At 39.8% G+C, this 25,908-nt stretch overlaps 1 protein-coding gene across 3 annotated transcripts in view; it reads right to left on the bottom strand.

Moving 5' to 3' along the window:
• Positions 1 to 3,570: 3,570 nt before the first annotated feature.
• Positions 3,571 to 25,908, bottom strand: part of adarb1b (adenosine deaminase RNA specific B1b) — a 137,038-nt gene continuing 114,700 nt past the window's right edge. For all 3 annotated transcript variants that reach the window (XM_051958629.1, XM_051958628.1, XM_051958627.1), the window contains 7 exons: positions 25,426 to 25,540; positions 24,248 to 24,416; positions 23,871 to 24,019; positions 22,789 to 22,957; positions 13,867 to 14,048; positions 9,075 to 9,253; positions 3,571 to 6,953 (listed from right to left, as the gene is read on the bottom strand). In XM_051958629.1, the coding sequence (XP_051814589.1) occupies positions 6,777 to 6,953; positions 9,075 to 9,253; positions 13,867 to 14,048; positions 22,789 to 22,957; positions 23,871 to 24,019; positions 24,248 to 24,416; positions 25,426 to 25,540 (1,140 nt within the window). In that variant the 3' untranslated portion in view covers positions 3,571 to 6,776. The remainder of the gene's footprint in view (positions 6,954 to 9,074; positions 9,254 to 13,866; positions 14,049 to 22,788; positions 22,958 to 23,870; positions 24,020 to 24,247; positions 24,417 to 25,425; positions 25,541 to 25,908) is intronic.

The raw sequence follows: 25,908 nt of genomic DNA on the forward strand, positions 1-25,908 counted from the left end.
GTAAGAATGATGGCTAGCATTTAAATATATTATAATGTGAAGATGCTTGCGTTGACATCTGTTTTTTTTCCCCTTCTTAACCAAACATGAAGTGTGAAAAAATCCCAAGCTACAGTGCTTCTTACAGCTACTGTAAAACACACAGAGAGAACCTGATGAACCTGACTTCACCCCCTGTGTGACCTGAAGATTAAACGCAGCAGTAAAATGCATGAGACGCTGCTGTCTGACTAATCCAGCCTCAACCTCAGTCTGATTGACGCCGAACTCCATAGCAATTTGTGTCCGCTGAAATTTCCCTCTCGGCGAGCAAAACAAGCTACTAATGGTGGAATATGACTCGAAATAAGTTCTAAATATGTAGTTTAAACATGTCGGGATGATCACTTGTGCCATTAAACCAATGTTTTACACAAATGATGCAAGATGCTGCAGCTTTTTTTTACAAAAAATGACGTTAATATTACAAAGGCTGCAATTTAATAATGATGATGTTTGTTTTATAATTGAATCGCTGGTGCAGTTAGAGATCCACAGACGGAGTGTATAACTAAAGGCAGACAGAGTGACATCAATGTTAAGTATCCTATAAAGCATAGATCACATGTGTTCATGTTTTTAAGTGCAGTATTCACAGAGCAGAGCTTTGTTCATTTTATGTCCAATCCACAGTGGCCACATAGTTGCATCATCTCCGTAGGTTTGTTCTGATCTGCTCTGTGCATGTGTAAGAACATCCACCACCAGAAAGTCAAGTACTGTACAGGCAGGATCCTCTAAGAATATGGTCACAGGTTTTATGCTCTTCAAGGCCTATGTTTCAGCACTTTCAGTTTGAATTTAAATAACAGACACAACATTAAAATGCCAACTCTCTGCTTTAGTATGAGAGGATTTACATCAGCATAGAAAGAATTGCACAGGAGATATAACCTTTATAACACCTACAATTTAGGGGTTCTAAAGCAACTAGACTCATGAAGTTAAACAAAATCATTGTATTTAATAGTTTGTGGAAAAGTCTTTGCAGTCAGAGGCTACATAGGTTTTTTTTTAACCCAGCGGGCTATTTCATATCTGTGTATATTGTTAGTCATTCAGATCATCTTCAGTAGAAGATGACTGGACTTCTCTGTTTTGGATCTTGAAGATGTTTCACTGGGCCTTGAGCTGCGCAATTTGGTGGTGAGAATAAATACCTGGGCTCCTCATCAGTCAGTTAGAACTGCAGAAGTCTCTAGCATGAGAAGTAAAATATTTTCCAGAACCTAAACAGTTCAGTTGTCTTCTACTGCAGCACGTAGGCTACAGTTTCACTGCATTGCTTGTTGTGGGGTCTTAATAAGTGGAATGATTGAAATCAACTCGGCCAGTTCAGGATATTCCACCTCTTTACCCTAAAAAGCTTTGGTAGATTTGGACTTATGTTGTGGATTGGTGTCCTGCTTAATGAACAAATGCCATCCAATGGTGCATTTGGCAGAATCAGAGCACACAGAAAGCTCCTGTACACCTCTGCTTTCATCCTGTTGCTCCCGTCAACAGCAAAATCATCAATAAATGTCAACGTGCCAGTTCCACTGGCAGCCATACATGGCCAAGCCATAACAGAGGCAGCCGCTCCTTTTTCTCCCCGCTCTTTCTTCCATCATTTTGATAGAGGCTGATTTTTGTTGCAGTGGTCCATAAAACTTTGTTTCACAACTCTATTGCTTTCTTTTTTTTTTGCAACTGTAACCTGGGCTTTCTGTTTCTGAGGCTTTCCAGGAGTTTTCTTTCAGTGAATCCTCTGAGGTTATGGTGATCAGGGCTCCTTTTGATCAGGTGTATGCCCTGCAGCATGGAGACATGCATCCCAGAGAGCATTCCTGACTGCTTGATTGCTGAACAGTCAGACATGGGGCTTTTGTTGTTTGCCCTTTTGTGGATTTCTAGTGCACCTACTTTTTAAGAATGTACCCAACTGTTGATTGCGACAAGCCAACTACCTTTGTGTTTAAAAGATTTCTGCATTTTTTAAAACACCATTATTACTTCCTTCACTTGCATGGTCACCTCTTTGCTCCTGATATTAACAGACAATTTTGACTCAATCTAAAGGGCAACTTGCAACTCTGAGCTCTTCTGAGCATAATCTAGTGGTAAACAAGTATCTGTTACAAGCAAATTGGACCAAGGACTACAGATGGAAATTAGCATGATGCTAAATCTGGTGCAGCCATCTTTTTAATGTAACTGCACGCTGTCCTTTTTCAAATAAACTTGAAAGAAAGAAAGAAAATTGTCCAAAAACGTTAACCATTGCAAATTGGGTACTGTTTTAAAAGAACTGCGTACATATGCCACACAGCTAAAACAAAAGTGGTATTAAAGCTGGGACTTGGCACTTTAATTTGTTTTCCATTACTGTATTCTAAATTAAATGTGCTGAATGTCCACAAACTTAAGAGTTTGAACTGCATGATACATTTAGGTGTTTAGGTTTCAGAGGAATATATTGCATTTTTATGCCCATACGCATTTATCCAGCAGCTATACTTATACTTACTAGTAAATATCAGATTAGGACTCTACAGTCCATTGGATAACCTAATAAAATTACACCACTTTGGTTTCAATCAAACCAGGTGTGATCCCTTACATAAAAAGCTTCGCTCATCTCAAATGTCAACATAGAGAACAGTTTCAGACACAGAGAGACACAACAAACACATTAGAGATTGGAGGAAAATGAAAAAAAAAGAATCTTGTTGCTTCTTGTTTCGTATCTCATGAATCCTGAGGCCTGGCCTCTCAGTGGAGAGTATCAAACTGGGTAACTCTACACTGTTCAGCCACAACATTACCACTAACAGGTGAAGTATATGACACTGGTCATCTTGATGCAGTGCAGTGTTCTGCTGGGTCCTGGTTTATGAAGTACATCCTGCTACAGTATTGTCTGATGGCAGCATCTTTCCCTTAACAGGACTACTAGCAAAAATTGCTGAAGAACAGCTTGAGGAACATGACAAGCATGACCCAGCCTCTAAATTCCTTAGATCCTAATTTGGCTGCGTATCTTTGGGATGCAGTGCAACAACCCCATTCACTGGGGCAACACCACACAACCTGCAGGACCCAAAGGATCTGCTGACATCGTCCTAGTGCCAGATTATCACAGGACACCGTCAGGTCCTGAAGGGTCTGAGTGATTGTGGCAGGATGAGGGGGATGCACACATTATTAGGCAGGCGATTTTAATGTTGTGGCTAACTGATGTATACCTGTCAGAAAGGAATCTGATTGACCAAAACTGCAACTACTTGCTTTTTAGTTTCATCTTTGGTTTGAAAGTGACTGGTTAAATGAGTTTGTGCTGTGTAGATTGGTAGAAACTGTATGTAAACACAACATGCTTTCTTCATTTGGTTCTCACAAAATGGTTAATAAATGTGGCCCACAAACACCCAAGGATCTTAAGATGAAACTGCCAACATCCAAACTGCAGTGATTCCTGATATCATTTCACAGACACACAGAGCAAACACCACCAGAGCGATAAGAAAGAATCCCAACCATGTGCAAAAGTAAACTAAGAACTCTTTTATTCTTTTTTGTTCATTTTATATATCTATCTTTAGCTGTTAACTTTTTTTTTTCTACACGAGTCCTTTAAAAGTTTGTCATCATGCTAGGTGCAGCTTCAGTGTTGGTAGTACATGCAAGGTTGTGGTTTTTGTTGGTGGAGGATTTCACACATTGGACAGCTGGAGAGAGAGCAAGAGAGAGAGAGAGAGAGGGAGAGAGAGAGAGAGAGAGAGAGAGAGGGGAGAACAGAGATTGGTGGCTCTGAAACCCAGAGTGAACCAACAGCGACCACTCTGGGGAGGTCACCAAACAAAACCCCCAAAAATATCACCCCACAGTGGGCGCAGCTGCAGCAGGACGAGGGGGGTGGGGTGGGGCTGGGTGGGGTGCACTGACCATCATCGAGGATTCACAAAGGGTTAAGCGGAAGCAGATTTCAGTTCTTGCTGTGATAGTTCAATCCAATCCAAACGGGGATGTGTGTGGGGTTTTTTTTTTTTTCTTATCATGACATCATCAGTTGACATCTTTAGTGCAGTCAAAAGAAAAACAAAACTCTAGTTAGCAGGCAGTTTTTAAGGGAAATATACAAATAAAAATCCTCAGACAGCTTTTAGAGAGAGAATAGAATAAAAGAAGAAGACTGGAGGAGCAGAGGGGGGAGGGAAACTTCATTCAGACTCCTGTTAGAGATGGGCTGACATTAAAGGAGACATCAGGAGTATTGCTCGTGACTTTGGTCTGGGCTTTCTGTCTGGGACGACCGGATCCCCCCGTTTTCTGTGACTTTTTTTTTTAAACCAGATTTCAAAAAACAACCGAATATAAGTGAAAAACGTACATATTTGACATCACACGTGCCAGCTGGTGGATGCCACTTTTAGCTGAGGCACTTTACAGTGCATATATATATTTTTTTTTACACACGGGTGGCTACAATGGGGATGAAGCATGTTAACCCCGGCAGTGTTAGTGCCATGCTTTACGGTGCCCAGTGAGTCACACAGAACCACAAATACTTATTAGGAACATTGTCACAATCCCAGCAACAAAGTAAGGATCAGAACAGTTTTTAGGATGACTTGATTGTACAGGGAAGAAATTTCTGTCATGTTCGTTGTTCCTTATATACACAGAACTACTATATTGCAGCAATAATGATCGCAGGTCACAATATACATGTGGTCACCGACAGCTACGGATGCACTAAAGAAGCCTGACAATTGAATTTCCCGCCCATACGGAATTGAATACATCATTTTTGTACAAAGCAAAAAGTACATTGTTGCGTAGATGTACAAAAACCAGACAGTAAAGGGTCGATGCCAATATGCATGACATATTCCAAAAAAATCTCCATAAGGAAAATACTGGGGCAGAAACACACACATGGACATCGTCATCTTTGGTGAAGGTTTGACAGAGAATGCTAGAAGACACCTGAGCACACACATAAATTGCACGCACACACACACATATTGTTCCTACAGCTGGAAATAGGAATTCACTGCAGTGACTTGGAAATGTGTCCTCGGTTACAAATCGAAAACGTGAGGACACCGATGCACTCAGGGTGTACAGGAGTCAATTCACAAAGGTCCTCTTGAAAGATGCAACTAACGTGTCGTCGTATAGATGTAGAAGAGAGGAGGATGGACATGACATCACACTGTGATACATTTGGTTGTAATCTACTGGCAGAGTTTATCAGATATTAGCATATGAGTCGGTTCATGCAGGGATTGCATGTCACTTCGCTGTTCATCTACAAGTTTCCAGAGAGTTATCTGGAAGGACATATTTGCATCTCAAACAATCACCACAGACTGGCATAATGTGGCATCTAGTGAATATAACTTCATATACGGTACTGTATGTGCCACTACAGTACATCAACCATGCCATCTATTAATAGTTGATGTGACAGCTATCATGGATCCCTGCCACAAAGTGACATAGTTACAAGGTCTGAGAGGTCGGTTACATCACTATTTTCACTGCAGTATTATCCCCACTCCTTAAATGCCTAGTCTTAATAAAAACAACAAAGAAACTGAACAAAACAAACAAAAAGGACTGTCCCCACAACCCGCCGCCCCCCCAAAACCAAACAAACAATCAATCACAGGAAATCTAGAAAATAGAGACAAAGATTCAAAGCTGCCTGTGGAGGAAGATGCTGGCATTCATTCAAAAATCATTCACTGATGGACGCACGGGGCTCCCCATCGCATGTTTTCTGCTCTGCAGGCCTCTCAGTTCAGTTTCCATGCAAAGCCATGGCTTAGATCAAGGAAAAAAATACAACGTGCAGCACCTCCCAAAGCTTGTCCCAAGACCCAGGCGAGAGGAGTCAACATGACCCCTCCCCACCGTTCAAGTATGACATGAGAGTGAGACAAAATAAGTTACAGAACACATGCACGAATGAATGAACAAGAGACAAAAATCAACAAAAGTGTGCTAATCTGCTGTCACACCTGCCTAATATCTTCTTTCAGTCAGTGAATCAAACAGGGCGACGATATTTTGTAACAATTTCATCTTTAATACAGGGGCTAAGGACATGTAGTCTCATCTAAGGAACGGACCAAATAACACATATTAAATGTTAAAACTATTTATGTTGGCTTCGCAGCACTAGATTTACATCCTGAAGATCGATGCATCATTAAATTAAAGGTCATCATAGTCGTTAATTTTAGCAAGTATATATATTTTTAGGTCCATACACGTTGGTTTTAGTTCACAAAGATCCTGTTTCTCGGCTACATTTCACCCTAAACTGGCTACACTCACTGATCAATAAGACAAAACTGTATAACCTCAACTTCCACATCTACAGCATAAGAACATGAACTCTCTGGGAAACATAAACAACTCAGTGGTGGAAAAAACACACATGAATTCCAGTTTTAAAACAGAAAACAAGATGGAAAACACCACCCAATAAAATCAAAATAAAAAGAAGTAAAATCAACATGATGAGAAAAGACATGAGGTCCACAGAGGAATGAGAATGATGAACTATGGATGGATGGTGAAACTACACACGCTTATTTTCACAAGCACAAAGTGCACGTGGGAGCCGACACATGGGACGGAAGTTAGGTGTCTGGTTGTTAATAAGGGGATCTCTTGCTGCCAGGCCTGGGTCAGGGAGGGAAGAGTGGGTGGTTTAGGAACCCCTTGGTCCTCTGACTCCCTCAGGAGCTGAGGGTGAACTGGTCTTGCTCGATGGGCTTTTTGACCCAGGCCCCCAGGCCGGCCTTGTGGAAGGCCTTGATGAGCGCCTGCTTGGCGGAGTGGTACTCTGTGGCTGCCTGCTTGGCTTCATGGTAGGAGCTGGGCTTCAGCACTTTGATCCGCAGGACGGATGAAAGCTGAGGAGGAAGAGGAGACGGAAATGGAGTAGAGGAGCACAAAGTTAGCACATAATCAACAGGGTCACACAAGAACTGCCAATTTTAAAAACATTTCAAATAGGTTCTCTATGTTTTAACAAAAATATACACTGACTAAAATTATTACATATATATCAGTAAAACTTCTATTTTCTTTCAGAACATTCACAAGAAAATCATTGATTTTGATTTTTTGTGAACTTTCTGAAGAAAAATTTTTAACATTTCCTTTTGTCTACCAAAACATGTTCAAAAATTTCCCAAAAATGTTGAAAATGTGGACATCAGAAGTTTCATTGTGAAAATCTATATTTTTTCCACATTTTCAAACTGTAGACCGGGTCAATTTTGACCCGCAGAACGACACGAGGGTTAAGCCTTTTCTACTGCCACTCAGAATGAAATTTAATACTATAGATCTGGACTGGACATGGCCTGCAAACCATTAGTGGACGTGTTGTTTGGTTTCATGCAACCAGCTGATCTGAGACATACGGGGCTCATCCAGACTTGCTGATGCAGGCTGTCTTGCTGGAGATTTAAACATGTGGCCAACTTCAGAGATTGTTGTTTTGTCACTGTGATCAGACACCGCAGCGCCTCTGCTTTCAGTGTAGGCATCCACCCAAACATCATCGAGAGATCTGCTCTCCCTGGTGCTCGTTTTAAAGATGGGGTGGAGGCGTGGTGGAGACGAGGCTCGAACAGAACAGCCAATACCCAGCATCTGCTGACTTGGCAGTTCTGGGTTTCTTACTCTGCATGTGGGAGTCCACTGCCACGATTCCTGCTGCGCTGAGTCTGAAATACTTTGTGCACGAAATAAATTGCCCGGTACTAGTTTCAGCGACGCTGTGAACTACTCTAATTGAGTTTGCACTTCCCCATGTCCCCAAATAAAACAGGATGTTTGTTGTATTGCTGGTTCTGCTATTCTGATCTGCATGACTTTAAATGCAAGGCTTTCAGCACGTTATGTTACCAACTGCTTAAAAACTAATAATAAATCCTACTTCCTATGTTTAGGCATGTTTAAGACTGTTGACTGTGCTATTTTTTTATCCATCCATTTATTTTTATCTATTTATTAAGAGTCGGGCTGCGGGGGCAGCAGGACATGCAATAATTCCAGAAATCCATTTAACATCAACATTTTCCACCTCCAAATGGCTGGTGTTCCCAGGCCAGATGATATCTGTAATCCCTCCAGCAATTTCTGCATCTACTCTGGGGCCTCCTACCAGTTGAAAGAGTGTGTAAAACCTCAGAAACAAGGCGCCTAAGGTAGCTAAGGTATTCTTATTAGATGATCAAACCACCCCAACTAACTTCTTTTGACGCAAAAAAACAACAGCCCTACTCCATACTTCTTCCTGATGTCATCTGCGATCTCATTTTTTGAGACTAAAACTGATTTAAGACGGTTCAATATGAATGAAGGCCGTATTTTTAGATTAATGAAATCAATGCCCTTCAGGACTTTTTCAGGAAATGTGGGAAACCTGTTAAAATAGCTTTGTTTTCTCCTAGCTGATGCTCTGAGTGTTGTTCACAAGTGAGGAACTTTTACCTCTGGAAGGTTTCTCACTCAAAGCTAATATCACAAAGCATGAATTCATTCAGCTAGAGTGACTCTCGTCGCTCAAATCTCAAGGTTTGTTTAAGCGGTAGTGACTCATTTTTCCTCCACAGTATAAATCTCAGATTTTTCAATACATGTCTGACCACTGACCCAGTCCAGAAGATCCACTCATACTTAGAGTACATAAGAGTAGATTTACTATCACTTTTATGGTTATGGTTTAAATACTAAACCAGATCTCTCTTAAACAGAAGGAACATTTTATTTTTCATTGCTGTGCTAGGATGTAAATAATGAGAATCATGTTGGTCATGAGATGTGTATATCTCATGCGTCAATGTTAACAACTTGTGGCTGAATGAAGCAAACAAAATATTTCACAAACATTCTAAAATTTGTGTGCAGTGTTTTAGTTCTTTTCATTTAGTCTGCCGTACTGAACTAAACACTTCAATACACAGTATTGTGGAGTGTGTCTGGTGGCGTGACAGTGTGTGTGTGAGCTCAGTCCTCTCTACCTTGGAGTGCAGGCGGACCCAGCGGCTGTAGAGGGCGTGTTTGCAGAGACGTGAAGCTCGGCCCATGTCGTCCTTGCCTGTAGTTGCATTGATCACCTCCAGGGCTTGGTCACCCACCGTCCAGTTCACACTGAAGTTTGGTGCCTTGCCCGGCTGCCTGGCTTCAGCATTACTTATGCCTGACATTGCAAACAAGCAGGGTTAAAGGGCTGAGCAGCACAACAGGCTAAAAAGCTAAAACAGATTGATATTAACAAGCACTGTCCACAAGGGAAAAATGTTTTCTCAGAATTTTGAAAATGCTTCAGATTGCTAAAAAAAGATAACTTCAGGCTTTCAAGTGGAAAATATATCAGTAATGAGATAATTATTGGCACCACACCAACAGGTGCCCACAGCAGCAAAGCCTCCTGCTACCTCGCTGCACAGATGCATTAAACAATGGATGAGGTTTCCAAACCTGGCAGCCCATTCCTTCAAATGACAGCTGCTCCCACAGCTGCAATATCTTTAAACAGCACATTTTTTAAAACTTTTTTTCATTTTATTTTGATTTAGGCAGTGGAGACAAACACTACCATCCACGTGAGGGGACTGTGAGGACAGGGCCCGCTCTCTTCAAGCACACTACAGAGCTTTGGCCTCCACTGTATCTCAAGCACAAATGGGAGATATATGGATGTCATAAATCCCCGTGTCTTGCTCTTAGTGTGTGTATGTGTGCGTGGGTGTGTATTAAGCTCCTTGGTTCCATTTGGCAGCACTTGTGGCAGAAGATGATTTAAAGGGGATGAAATCCTCAGTGCTCTAACACCACAGCCCTTCACCGCTGAAAACTCTCTAAAGCGGAAAAGGTTAATAACCCCCTACTATTATCTCCTTTACCCGCCATTTAGAGAGCAACCAGAGAGGAGGAGCAGGGGGGGCAGCACGTATGTCCAGGCTCTGTGATGTGACAGCGCATGTCAGCCACAAGGATCTAAACAAAATGACCAGTGTCACTCACCCTCATTTCACCCCGTTCACATGGCAGCAAAATGACCAGTGCAAACAGTTTGATATTTTCTTGACTTTTAAACCTGTTTTGATCATTTATGTCAAGGGTATCAAACTCATTTTAGTTCATGGGTGACATACAGGCCAGTTGATCTCAGCTGGGCCATCAGTAAAATCACAGCATAATAACCTAGAAATAACGACAACCCCAAATTTTCCCCTTTAAGAGCAAAGAAGTACATTCTGAAGATGTTTGAATTTAATAATCTATCTTCTCACAAAACATTATGAACAACCTGAAATGTCTGAAGAAAAATAAGTGAAATTTCACCAGCATTATGCCTCAGTTTATCATTTACACATTACAGCTGACAGATCACAGTTTATCTACAACAGTGCAAAACATTTAGTCACAGGTATCTGGAACTGAAGGATAAGAGCATTTTCCAGTACGATCAAAGCAACTTGTCAAGATCTAGAAATTATTTTAAACTTCCAGTTTTACAAATTTACAATTTGAAGTTAGTGTCTTCTCCGTAATTTGCAAAGTCATCTCGTCATGGGTTAGTTTGGCCCAAGGACCGTATGTTTGACACCCCTGGTTTATGTGGTATTTTGGTGCTCAGTTAACAGGTGGATGAGAGAAAACAACAGGTGGGAAGTTCATTAGAATGAGGCAGCACAAAGCAGATTGTTATTAGAAATTGTTTGGGTGGAAATGTGTATTATCCTTTGTACTGAGAATTAATGATGCTGATTTTATTAACAAAGGCAAACAAAATAATTGAAGCAAATATGCAGCAATAGTACAATAACACTTAAAATGTAATTAAGCAATTTGAATCAAACATTCCCTAGGTGAGTGATGTGTTTAAATCAGTGAAACATAATGCATAATGTGGTTTAAGCCAGACAAACAGTCTGCAGGCCTTTCTAAGTTATACAGTAAAATGATTTTTACCAGTATCTGCTGTCTACTCATATTCAAAAATTGCCACCCCAGAGCACAGTGGTATTACTTAGGAGAGTTCACTGTGTTTACATTCATTAAATCTCCTGAAAATGACACCAGGCTGCTACAGAATAATCACACACACTTGTAAACACATCAGACTGGTCGGTTATGACTTGACATTATGCTGTTTATGCAGGAGACACTGGATTACTGGATCTCATTAACTGGGATGCATCGTAACCTTAAAACCTCAACAAAAAAAAAAAATTAAATAGGTTCATTAGTTGTTCTTTTTCCGGTAAACAATGCTGCAGATTTGTGGTGCTGTGCGTTCACATCGTGCCACTCTGCACAATTATATGACAACATAATTTTCTTTTCATTTGTCGTGTTCCTGTGATTGGTTGAGTGTTTCAGAGCAATGAAACCAGTGACGTGAATGACTGACCTATATTCCTCACAACTTTTTACACATTGTTCTGCTGCACAAACACAAACCAAAGTAGCAGGTGTGCTTTGTGACATTTACACTGTGCACTTAATCCTTTTATTTGTGAGATTTAAATAGGAGAAAATATTGAAATAGCTTTTATCTGTCACAGCTTGTTAGCGTTTTTGCTTATCACTGTGACTGATAACTTGTTAAAACCACTTACTCAACTATTAACTGTCCAACCACAGCTTAGCAATTATAACTCTGCAAAAATAGCTTGTCAAAACAGGGCAGTTAAACTTTAGCATTCTGCTTTTTCATTTTTTATCCTCCTTTTTCCCTTTCCAAAACCAAAAATACAAGGGAACTATAATATATAGAAGATATAGAAGCATAGCAATGGAGGAAGCTGTTGAAATTGTTAGCATGTCTGGCTAACTAGTGTATTTTCTATTGTATTAACTGGTTTAACTAAGTGTTACTTAACTACACTAGCTTGTAGGAAAAAAGAAAAAGCCCTGTTCTCAACCAGCACATCTACCGTGTATTATTTTCCCACTGACCTGAAGCTGGTGCTGCATACTATCAGTTTATGCTGACATTAGTAGCTCTGTCCTGTTCTCAGATCTGGGGAAGTACACTCTTTCAACAACTTCACATATCAATACCCATGGTAGCAATATATTTCCCAATTGCATCGGTTAGTCATCTTCCAAACAGCCGTTTTACTTGGAACATTGAGAGTGAACACATACTTTTGGGAAACAGTAACAAGGCAGCAGCCAGCTAAAATGAGTTTTGCTGGGGTCATCAAGTACATGTTCAAGACCCCTTAAAAAGATTCTCCATGTGAAATGAGTCAGCTTTTAAACATTTAAAGGTCACTCAGCAGCAATGCCAGTGAAGTAAACAGCTGCCAGCTGTCAACAAGAAACCCGCCGCTGTTTCTTACCACTTCTACTTTGTTGAATATCAAAGACCCATTGTATCAAAAATCACTAAGAATTAAAACTGGTGAATCTGTCATCAGTGTAAACTGCATGTGTGCAGTAAGAGGACAGAAAGACTGGTAGAAGGAGTAAATTAGTGTGACTGGACCAAGCAGTTATATATTTAAAAAAATCAGGATTTTTACTGAAGCATCATATTTTGGCAATGTCTGTAGCAAATGTACAAGATTCTATATATCATCTGATATAAACACGAAACACACTCAGAGAATGCAGCAGTCTGCCAATGTTGCTCAGTTGTTGTTTCATTTCCAGTGGATTAAATCTTTAATTTAAGATTGCCAGTGAGGACAGGCGTGTGTTATGCATGTGTACGTTATTTATGGATACCGAATCGCGTGACCTAAATATGTAGCGGCTGGTGGGAATTGATGGGACTTGGAAACATCCCTACAATTAAATCAATTGTTGCTTTTATCATTTCGGACAGATACGTCCCAATAAGTTCACAACGATCGATTTGTAGTCGGATCGTAATCATGTGCCTTCAGCAGGCAGCTGATGTAGTGTTCCCTGGTTATCATAGCTACAGTGATGCCGTGATGCTATCTCAATACAGAAATCTTTAACAAATCAATGGATGCAGACTGTAAGCTGCCAAAATCCAATCAATTGGTCTTTGTGTCACTCCTGACCTTCCCTAAACATTTCATCCAAATCTATTGGTTTGTTTTTGAGTAATGTTGCCAACAGACAGACAGACAAACATATGCCAATCATCACAGAACTCCACCGCATTGCTTGGCGAAGTAAATATAAGAAGGAGAGGAAATGAGTGTGACAGAAATACAAAATTATACAGCAGTGTCAAAAAGTAAAAACATAAAGAAAAAAAGAGGGCAAATGGCAACAGGCAAAATAGAATGAAAAACAAAGTGTAGTTGGTGAAAAATGTTTAGCAAATCTAGCATTGCTTGCAGTGAAATCTTGTATCATAAGTCCTCTGAACATCCAAAGGACAAAGACAATGCACTGAATCTAAAAATGGAAAGTCCTCCCAAACAAGTCCAGGTCTATAGGGCCTTTTTAAAAGGTCAAGCCAATGCTGACAATTTACACAAAATGATGAAGCTATTCAAATTCTGCAGCAACTAGGTAAATGTCAGCTCAGATCAAACAGAGGAGAAAAGCAATAACTGTCTTGCCGCTCAAGTGGGACTGACCAATGAGGTGAATGTGAAATGTGTTTACTGCTCAGGATTAAAATCTCCCTCCTTGATATTTAGACAGCTGGAGCTAATTGGCAAAGATTAACGAGGGGACGTCACACTCATATTTTCAAAGCAATAAAAATCTAAGTGTGACCATGCTAAAACATACAGGATTTTCAGAAGAGATTTATTTTTTGATGTTGTTTTGTTATTTTCCCATCTACTCCACATCAAAGAGGACTCTCACCACTGAGTAGAGGCCTGTTGAGGGTGAACTGCTGCGGCAGGTCCTCGATATCTGCAATGCGTTGGTACATGGCCCTGGAGAGGTGGTCGGCGTGGTAAAGGCTGCCAAGGATGATGCTGGAGAAGTAGATCGGCTCTGTAAAGTAGCTCATCAAAGAGCCCTGGATGCCCACCACGTTCCACCTGCAGACGAAAAACACTCATGCGTTAGACAGTCTGGAACTGGAGCATATTTGATGAAAATATTTTTTTTTTCCACAATGTGATTCTGGAAGCACTTTGCCATCTGAAACAGGCCTATCTTCACTTAACAGCAAGGACAGTTTAAGGACGAAGACAGTTAAACATTCATGTCAGACCAAACCAAATGCCTCGGGTCATTTCACAAAACATCATTTACAATCATAAACACCTCAAACCTTCAATTACATTCAACTGAAATGGACACCATCCTTGGACACCAAAAAACCGCAAAGCGGCGACCTTATATTTATTTTATTATTTAGATATATTTTAAGGAGTTCCACCTTTTCTGTGATGGTAAGCATCTTCCTCTGGTGCCTGAGTTCGGTGCCAGAAACCTTAAAAGGCGCAGAACGTCTGACTGACATCGTGAGGCTCAAAATAATTTAATAATTTTTTTGAAAATTTCACAAAAATGCAACACTATGTGCAGCGATCAGACATCGATGTGAACTGGACAAGGTGAGATGCTGAAGACGTGCTATACACAGGAGACGGAGGAGACTGATGCCACTGTTAAGGCTGGGTTATGCTTTCCATGCAAATGAGCCACGTGGAAATGCGACGCTCGGAAATGTGCTCGTGAGACCGTGTGACTTCATACTCCATGCGGCGTCTGCTCCCAAACTCCAGGGGGCAGTGTATTGCAAACACACGTCTACTTAGTCTACTCGAGTACTAAACTAGAGTAGAAGAAGTTTGACATTGTTAACACCACTTACAACATCGCATTTTACAGAATAGTTGCATTTTAGCAGTTAGTTTTATTTCACACCATGAATTGTTCATAACCCGGTTGTCACGGTGATTTTTGTGTGATGAATCATATAAATGCCTGTATCTGTGAACTTCTGCTGCTAGGAGCTCCTGTTCTTCCGCCAGCTTTCTGTGTGTCTCTATCCGTGTAGTTAGAAAAATGTGGAGGTGTGCGACGCGCAAATTTTCTGCTTGAGAAGGGCCGTGTGAGGGGGCATGGCTGCTAAAATGACATAATTTGTCTGCACGGAGTCGCACGGACCTTGCAGACGCAGCAAGCATAAAACAAGCTCAACTTATTTCAATTTAATATTTTTTAAATATATTTTACTGCAAAATAATAATAATAATAAATATATCAAAATACCTAAATACTGCAAAATTCTGCAATATAGTGAAAAATCTGAATACAAAATTATATATATAGAATTTAAAAATACAGCGAGACCGCGAAAAGTGAACCGCGATATGCCGAGGGACGACTGTAATTGATAAAGTTATCGCTTAGTTGAATTGTGTGCATAAATGAGCACAATTCTGTCTGTTTGAAGACCCTCATATGGATCCTGCTGCTGTCTGATGCTGCAGGTATTTAACAAACTCAGAGGAAAAAGTCCTACAAACAGCTGGAAGCAACAAATAAAACTTCAGCTCTTGTTAATGTGTGTTGTCGACTAAAATGCCAATCAGCTAACAGTGTGAAAATGATTGTTAAACATTTAATGTACCTGTGCCTTACAAAAGAAAAAGAAAAATATCTTTTTGACATTTGAAATGACATTTTCACCATTTTCCATAAAATTGTTCCTAGAAACTGACAGTTTGTCATCTACTTCTTAACCGTGATGCTTTACACATGCAGAGATCATTGTGATCAGCCTAAAGTGTCCTTCACTATTGTAACGTTTATTGACTGATTAGAATAGCGTAGTGTGGAAGTGGCGAGCACATACACACAAGAGCACAGGCCAAATATTAGTACATAACCAGCAAATGCCATCTACCACACAGAGTCACATATAATCCTACAGTTGTGTACACTCTGAAGTATCCAATTTCATTTTTTCCAAACTTCTGTGTATTTCTATGCTGCGTCATTAGCCATCTCTCCCAAGTCATTTTCCCATTGACATGCTCTGTGAAGCGGTGCCTGCCCACCTCACAGAGAGAGAGAGGGGTGTTAGAGACATGGGCAGGAGGGGGCAGAAATGGAGAAATAGTCAGTAGGAGTGTGAGGGAGAGCAAATAAGAAATAAAGAGTAAACAGAAAGAAAGCAGCTGTTAGAAAGAGGTGAAGGACTTCAAAGCTGAGGTTGGTGTTATTTTCTATTTCGTACTGCCAACAAATTCTATGAAACACTCAAAAGCTATAATGAGTTTCTCAGTACCTTCTCAGACCCTGTATGTGGCATTCAGCCCCAGTCACATTCAATGCTGAGGCATAAATCTTTAACAAGAGTTCATGAATACATACTTTCATTTTTTTGTTCAATGGCTTAATACTCCAACCATAGAAAATGGTACACTTGCACTGGTTGTGTATTTCCATCAACAGGACAGTGTGTGGGGGTTTACACAAAAAGAAATCATACTGCCTCTATGTATGGAAGTACAGGAATTTGTCCTCCAATGCAGTGCTGCAGCCCATGTTTTGTGCATAGACTGTATATAAACTTTATACTATGTACTTTATATACAGTCTATGGTTCTGAGCAGTTTTTAGCTATAAGTACCCTGAATATGTAGCATGACACAAGCACTTAGGTTATAGTTAACCAAAGAAAATTTGGATTGATTAAAACTGTACCTACTCTTCAGCCAACAAATCACAGGACAATGAAAAAATTGCAAGTTACATGTGGAGTGTATTGCTCCTGCTAGCCTTACTAGCCAATCTGAATTAAAAATAAACATAAACAGGTAGTATTTGCAGCATATTAACTCTCCAAAGAATCACTGGAATTTCAACTTTCCCTGTCACGTGAACTAATCAGTTGTAAAATGTGGCTCGGTTGGTAAACTTAAGAGAATCATCAAAATCTCCTTAAACTACAAGTATCAATTCAAAATTCCTGCCTGTTCTGAACAGGTTGTGTTTTGCGAAATGCTGTCTGCGAATTTTGTTCAATTTTTTAGCCATCTGTTTGAACAAAATGAAGGCAGACGAAGTGTTTATTTTAGTTTGGTTTTAGTCTTTATGTTGTATTTGTTGGTATTAGGAAAAAATACTGATTCTCCAAACAGCATAAATGTGACAGTGAAAACATATTCACAAACTGTTCTTATTCTTCTTTTCACTTCAGGCAGACTGGGAGTGTGTGAAATTACCAACATCAACCCAGAACAATGAGCAATATGCAAGCACGAGACCCCGGGCTATGCAGAGGGCTCATTGTTTCCATATGCAATATTCCCTGTGTATATGTGTGTGAGTCTGTGTGTGTGAAATAGAGGGAAGGTAAAATAAAATCTTTGAATTCATAGCTGCAGGCAGTAAAGCATACATTCAGTACAGTCAAACAGCTTCATAATATTCTGTGTCATGCACAAACTGCAGTCATTCACACACGCAGTTTCAACACAACATATGCAACTCTGAAGGACACGTGTGCTGTAGAAAAAGAACCACAAAAAAGCGAACCCGCACATTTAGAGGTATGTTTTCAGAGGCATTCAATTTCATTCCTGTCAAACGTCACGGTAGTTTTTTTGCTGTGACTTTATTTATCATCATGCTTTGTGTATCTACACTCATACAGGTTATGTGCACCCGCACACCGTAGAACACATTGATTTATTTTTTCTTGCACAAGAATTTACAGATAAAAGAACTTTCCATCCAGCCAAAGATGCATCTACTACACATTGGTGTGAATGGGGTGAATACTTATGCAATCACTAATTTGACCTTTTATAGTGTATATTAACTGACATTATGTTGTTGACATCTGTCTTCGCTTTGACATGAAAGAATCTAGTTTTTTGTAAATTCTTCTGTGTATTTCTGCAGACATTTGGTTGGATTCAGTGCTATACAGGTAAATTGTTACATTTTTGGGTTGAAACATAAAAACTGTTGGCTTTAGTCTCAGTGCAGCAGCTTCTTTTCTCACTGTGAGTCTTTATAAACCAAAGGCTCAACACTGACTCACTCAGACTCTCAAGATTCAGAGCAAATATTTGGAATAAAAGTGTTTTAGCTAAGCTAAGGTGAGCTAAGCTAAGATACTAAACTAAGCTAAGCTCAGATAAGCTAATGCAAGCCAAGCTGAGCCAAGATAAGCTAAACTAAGGTAAGCTAAGATAAGATGAGCCTTTATTAATTTCACAGTGGGGAAATTTGCATTGTTGCAGCAGCAAAGATAGTGTAAACACTTTGGAAATGTAGTACAAAAAATACTGCAAAAACCCCCCCAAATAAAACAAGAGATACACTACCGCACATGCCTATAGTGTTGCACAGATTCTTTCATGAATGGAAATACGGACATACGTATTAATATTGCACAAATTATTATTGATATTGCACAGATTTTATTTAAGTAGTGTAGCGATACTACATTATGATTTATAGCTCTCGTTATTAATAATTGGGGCACCACCCTAGATCTCTAGGGAAAAATATTAATTTTAATAAAAAATTAATATTCATAAAAATTTTGATCAATCTCATATCAAAAAGTCTTGAATCCTCGTTTAAATTGACCACATTCTACACAAAGAAACACAAGACTGTAGTTTGATCTAAAATGAGGTATTTATTAACTATTCTATGAAAATAATGACAAGTGAACTATGTACAATGTAGATATGGTGTGTGTGTGTGCGTGCAGGACTACGTGTGTGCGTGGAATGTGGGAGTGTGTGTGTGGTGTGTGTGCATGTGTGAGGGATGTGGAAGTAGGTGCGAGAGAGAAGGAAATATGGTGAGGATTAGCCAGAGCTAACCTGACGAGGTAATCGGTAATTTGGATTAAGAATTCTAATGATTTGTAAAAGAATAAATTGATTAAATGAATTAATTGACCAAGCGGTTAGTACATCACCCATAGAATGGAATCAGAGCAAACTCAGCTGGAGTTATTGAAGTGAACCGTCATGGGGCTGGGACTTGCGGGGCCTTCAGATTATGCACACGGTCTGGACGGGCAGGTTCGGAGCGGTGTGTCGTCATTATGGCCGCCTGGATGTCCTGCCGCGGGTTGATCGGTTCTATGCAAATGGACCTGGTCCAATAGGTCTCCGGAGTTCTCAGCTGAGTTTGCTTGGCTTAAAAATGATGGTTCTCAGGCTTTAGCCAAGAAAAATGGGTGTTGATGAAAAATTGTCAACAGTAAGAAAAATAAATGCTGGTTCTGAATCGGTTCTTCAGATTAAAACGAATAACGAGCAAAATGTCTCCTTAAGTTACAAAAACATTAAAAGATAAATAGTTAACAAACTTAGATGGTGAGGGAATTTCAAAGATAGGAAAAACGCGCTTTAGGTAAGAAAATAATGAGAGAGACTTTGGTTGGCCTCTCAGGGCCAGATGAGGAAGAGAGGGGTAAGACGCAAGAGAGAAGAAGAGGGATGATGTGGGCTACGGCTGAATTTATCTGTGGGTCCAGCTAAGGGGAGGACCTGGGCGGAGAGAGAGAACTTTTAGGCGCGAGTCTGGTGGAATTTGGAATCTCTTTGTTCTCACAGAGTAGAGAAGAAAGAGGAGTCCAGAATGGATTAAAATATGATATTAAACGCGCAAAACACGATCTGTCTATCCCACCATATTCAGCTTATCTGAGTTTTGATCAGCTCAGGAATTCCAGAGCCTTTGCAGTCTTGCTACAGTAGAACAACACCTATGTAGCGTATGTCCTGCTAGTATATTTATACAAAAAATATTGCACAGGGTATTTTAAAAGTCCTGAATATTCATCATATTATACAGAATGAAACACCAGGATTAATCACAGCATAAAATAAATCCAACATTAAGAAAAGTGATTATCTGTGAAGTGGAAAACTTCCACCTAAAAATATTTTCAACATAATGCAAGAATATAATAGAAATTATAATTCTTGTAATATTTACAAGCTGTAGCACCTGAAAGCAATTTAAATTCCTCTCTTTTTTCTTCAAAAACAAGAGAACCATGAAATTAAAAATATCATACACGTGTAGAGATATGCGATTTTTTTCCCCACACACATACACTCACATATGAATAAAGACAGAGCACATAAGAAAGCACAAATGATGAGCTGTGAAAGAAATAACGAGATGAGAAAACAAGACAAACAGAGAGAAAGAACCAATAAGAGCTTTGCCTTTTTGCCAGTGATCTCATTCAAATAGTTTGAAGGAACACGAGGCAGAGAAGTGCTTTTTCACACTGAAGCTGTGGGGCCGGGCATGTAATCAAAGGAAAATGAGAGGAGTGAAAACAATGCATGAGCAGGGAACACTGAGGGCCTGGTCAACGTGTGCCAGCCAGTGGGTGTATTATATCGCAGCCCCGTGGCTAACAATCACTCACAAAGGGATAGAAGCAGGTGGGTAACAGATTTCTGACCTGACTAATAGCTGTGTCATGGCAGAGCGGGAAGTCACGCCTAATGGTTTCTCACAGAGAGATCCTCATTAACACCTTAATTGCTTCACAACAACAACTTATTTCTACGTTACTCCACATCAACCCAGAACTGTGAAATCTAAAATATTTCGCATTCTTCCTTGTTATCTAGTAAGACCTGGCCATGAAAAAAAAACCCCACATGGATATATATGCGGTCTTCAACCTTATTTTGCACTCTACTGACTCGTATCCTTCGACATTGGACAACCACACAAAATCTAAATCACCAGTACCAGCGCTGACACTCTGAAAGGGCAACAACACCTCTCACACAGAGCAAACGGCATTTGCTACTCAGTAGACATGTCCCTAATCAAATACACACTCAGCATTCAATCATTCTGTGCGCTCAGCCAAAGTACCGCGATCCTGAACAGAGAAGGAAGACGAGGAGGAGGAGGAGGGCTCGTAAGACAAGTTATGGAGAAGTTTTATCGTTCATCACAAGAGAGGCACACTGTTGCCTTGAACATGGACAGAGACTAAAGACTCTATGATCTGCCTGCAAAAAAAAAAAAAAGCCCCCAGGGACAGAGGATCTATCAATTCAGCTGTCCCTGACACTCTCCGAAGGAAATCATGGGCTTGAAATGACAAAGTGGCTCAAAAAAGTGAGGATATAGCACTATACAGTAGACTGTAGTGCCAGTAAATAAAAAGCATGAAAATGGCGTCATGAGATGTGGTTAATTAGGGCTGAAGTATGAAGTTTGGGGTTTGTGAAAGTGCTAATTACTTCTTTTAAGACTTATAAAAGTACAACATTAATTTATTGACATTGACATTCTAGTCTACGCATACTTCTCAGCTGTATATAACAACTACTAGTAATATAGTTTAACACTTAAGGTCACCTGGGATAGCAGGAAATTGTTGGTTGGTTTAATTAACCGATTAAATGCTGTTGCTACTGTGGCTAAGACTAGCAGCTGTGTCTTCTGCTTTCACCTCTTGAGACCTGCTGTCCACATATGTGGACATGTTTTTGTTTTTTGATTTTTCTTTTTTTCCAACAGGGCATATTGTTAATACTAATAATAATACTAATATTACTGTTTCTACTACTACTACTACTACTACTACAAATAATAATAATAACAGTAATAACAACGTAAATCTAGTAATATATATATATATATATATATATATATATATATATATATATATATATATATATATAATGTAAATGTAATAAACATAATAATCAGATATTAGATATTATCCAGTTATTATTATATTTATTGGTTACTCCTTATTCCAAGTAAGTAGAAAAAAACTAAAATGCAAACCAAACCAAAGCTCGGGTTTGGTTAAGCTGCACTACAAATGTAGAAAGTCTCCTGATTGATTTTACCAAAAAAAATTTTTCACCCAATTTTAATATTTTCCTCTTTTGAAGGAAGTGAAATCATCTTTGGGTTACTCCTGATAGCTAAAATAAGAGAACTGAACATTTAGTTCTCACACACAAAAAATGTAAATTCTGTTTTAAAATATATGAGGGATGATCAAAAGGTTTTGGTCGTGTTCGTGGTGTGCGTGCAAGCACTGTGTCGTGATCTTGCAACATGTGCGAGCGGTGACTGTCAAAAGTCGGGAGAATGTGTGACACTGCACTAACAACAGCAGGACCTGTGTTACACATGCTTTTGTGACCACTGGTAGGTTTCACATTTGCGATTCCTCCATGGAACGCAAACTGGAGCAGAGAAGAAAACAACATTTTAGGTCAGTCAGCAGCCTGACATGATCAAACCTTCGTGTCGAGGATAATCACTGGTGACAATACCACTGAGGGAAGAAACAGCAGTGTTCAAAACCAGGCAGAGTGTCTGGAGAGGAGCACAGCAGGAGCATACTCTTTGCTTTCTTCAGCAGTCAGGTGGGTTGTGAACCAGGACTTAGTGCCCCACGATTGGACTGTCAAGGCAGAGTTTTACTGTAATGCTCTGAGGTGTCAGAGGGAGAACATTTGGTGCAGACGAGCTGAACTGTGGTGCAATGACACGTCGGTGCTCTAATGCACTGAGCAACATTTTTGGCCACAACACAACTTTCAGTCCTCACCTGCCATACTCGTTGGATTTAGCATCCTACAACTTCTTTGTCTTCCAAAAACACAGTACAGAAGTATCAGTCACAGATGGTGACACTTTTACATAAGTGGATTTCCAGGTAGGCATGGACAGGGATGACAGCCAAGTCTAAATCTTGTAGTTTGATATTTCGGTTATTATATTTGCTTAGTCTCAAGTTATAACTTAAGCCGTAAGAGATGTAAATGAACTGAATTTGAACCAAATTACCTCGCAATCTTGTCACTGCAGGACATGGTGAGTAGCCTCTCTCCTTGCAGCACACCGTCCCAGGTCTGGATGGTGTTGCTGGACCTCACAGGGATGGTGCCCTCCCCCGACTCAATTTTGGTCCTCAGCTGGCCCCGTGCTTTCCGGTTTGGATGTCTGTCTCCTTGGTCTTCATTGCCAAAGGAAGAGTAAAAAAAAAAAGGAGGGACACGCACATCAAATCACAAACCTTTAGAGGAGATCACCGTCTAGCTTACTATGGAAAGACAAATGGGTCAGACTAATATGATCAGCTCTATTCAGTTTTTTTTAATCTCCATCAAAAGTCAAATATTTACAAAAATCTCTCCTCAACATGAGAAACCTGACGCTGTGTCTGAAAACCTCTCTGTGTAACACTCTTGATGGTGAGCAGTACATTGTGACACTTTGGCGTAATCCTCATTTTTGTGTCTATAAATGCAGCGCTTTGCTAGCCGAAAATGAATGGCATTTTTCTGTGAACATTTTTGCACACTAAGAATTTGGACACTGAAATAAAATTGCGGCGGGTAAATATATTGCACAATATCGTAAACAGAAGAGATTTTGGACACAGTCGGTGATTTCAAGAACACCAAAAAATGGCTTCCACACAACATGACCTATTATTTATTATTATGCTATCAAAGTTTTCTGTTGTTCCACCAGCAGGCGCCATCTATTCAGTGACTAATTGAATGTGGCTGTTTTCTATTCAGTCTGCCATGTGCAACGGAAAGCACTCTGACAAGAGTAAGAGAGAGGTTAATCAGACAGACAGTGTGGGTGGGCTGGGTGGGGGAAAGACTGATAGAGGCAGACAGAGAATGACAAAAAGCTCTAATTACTAGCAGCTTGTTTAAATGTGTCTGTAATGCGTATTTGGACACTGGAGTAAAATTCTAATTAAATGAAACGAAGCATAAGAGGAAAACCTACAAATTTAATTAAATAAAATAAACTGTTGTGGAAAGTGAATTCTAGGCAAAAATGAGATCAAATTAAAAAACACGTCAGCTGAGCTGAGGAGACAAGATGCTGTTGAGAGGCAGTATGAGTACCTTCCACTCCGGCCTCGTGTGGAGAGAAAATCCTGGCATCTCCACAAGGCGAGGTGCTGATGTACAAGTGGAACTGAACGTTGTCCTTTAACCTGTAGCCTCCCTTGTCACACTGCACAAATATTGACTTCTGGTGGTCCTCTTTATTGCTGCAATGACAACAGGCCAATGGCAAATTAAAAAAATGAACAGCACAGAACCTATATTTACATGATTTTTACCTACAGCTTATTTAAAGGGACATAAAATAGATACAATTACATAGAACCGAAAGCAGTTGCAGCAAGGTATAATTATCAATTCAAGCAACATCCGAACACAATGAGCAAGACAATAAAGTGAGCTTGAAGAAAACTAATTTTACATCGTTCACTGACCTGAGGAAGAACTCCAGCTGAGTGTAGAGGTACCTGATGAGCGAGCGTCGGGCGATTATCTCAGCGTGGCAGTCATTGAGAGCCAGGCCGCGGTCGCTCATGTACTCACCGTTGATGCATTTGGTTCCCGTGGAGACACAAATGACCTGTGCTTCCTTCACATCTGTCCCTGTTGGAGGTCGAAAGGGAACAAAGGCAAATGAACACGCGCTGTTAAAGTGCATACTGCACATGTGGTCTAAATTATGTTTTTACGGCTTTTGAGAGGCTACAAAAATTGCATTCGGGCACTACGGATTTAGGTGATAACAGACTGTGGGTTCATCATTATTAATGACCCCACTTACATTGTCACATTGCTTTCATATCGTCATTTATTGCATATTTATCATATAAATATCAAGCAAAAATAGCAATATCACTCTGTACAAAAATAGTCTGTAAAGTAAATGTCCTGCATTTTTTTAAAAAGTTAAAAAATGATAATAAAATGCATTTACAGTTCCAGTTTGAAATTATGAAATGCAGAATGATGACAACTATGAGCATTTTGCTGTTCTATGTATTAGATTATTTAATCCTGATGCAGTAATGGCTAAAACACATTTTACTGCCCAGCTGGTCAAGTTAATGCAAATACTGTGCATTTTATCCTATATACTACATGCTATTTATTGCTGTTGTATTCTACATATTTGTGAAGCTCATCATATATTTTGCATGTAAAAAATGTTCTGCAAAGTAGAAATATAAATGTATTTCTATCTACACTGCCTTTCAAAAGTTTGGGGTCACTTAGAAATGTTCTTATTTTTGAAAGACAAGCTTTTTTTCCCATGAAGATAACATTAAATTAATCAGAAATCCAGTCTAGACATTGTTAATGTCGTAAATGACCATTCTAGCTGGAAAAAGCTGATTTTTAAAGGAAAATCTCCATAGGGGTACAGAGGAACATTTTGAGCAACCATCATTCCTTTGTTCTAATGCTACATTGTGTTAGCTAATGGCGTTGAAAGGCTAACTAATGATTCTATCTATCTATCTATCTATCTATCTATCTATCTATCTATCTATCTATCTATCCCTGAGTTTTCCTTTGCAGAATAATCAAAATCTGACTGTAGTCTGTATTATTTAAGCATAAAAGCACCAACCATCTCTTCCTCCAATTCTACCTGTTGTCATGACGACCCCTGCTAGGACTTTTCGTCGTGCATGGGGGGAGGTGAAGTTGTCCGTCAGCTCACTGAACTTATCCACCACCAAGCGAGACACGGCATCAGCCAGAACCTGGAATCACACATACAGCACAGACAGGCATGCAGACACACAACAGGAGGACACACGTACACACACACACACACGCAGCCGCACAAACACGAGCTTGTGTCAGATATGTCAGCTTACAAAGCATGTCTGATGTTATCCTCCCCAAGAGCACTATGTATCTGTCACAGTCTTCGCATTCAGCTTCAAACAAGAGTCAGTGCGTTGAAACAGCAACAAGTGAAACTGGGTTGACCCCCTGAGGTATACCTAACCATCTTTCAAGCAACGCTGTTTGAGTTGGGCATGACAGTTATAATTTACCGTCTCCCCTCTGACAGTGAATCACAGGCAAAGCAAAAAACAAACAAGTAAGCCTGAGGAACAGCTGC

Source organism: Acanthochromis polyacanthus, chromosome 14, assembly GCF_021347895.1.
Source record: "Acanthochromis polyacanthus isolate Apoly-LR-REF ecotype Palm Island chromosome 14, KAUST_Apoly_ChrSc, whole genome shotgun sequence".
NCBI lineage: Eukaryota > Metazoa > Chordata > Actinopteri > Pomacentridae > Acanthochromis > Acanthochromis polyacanthus.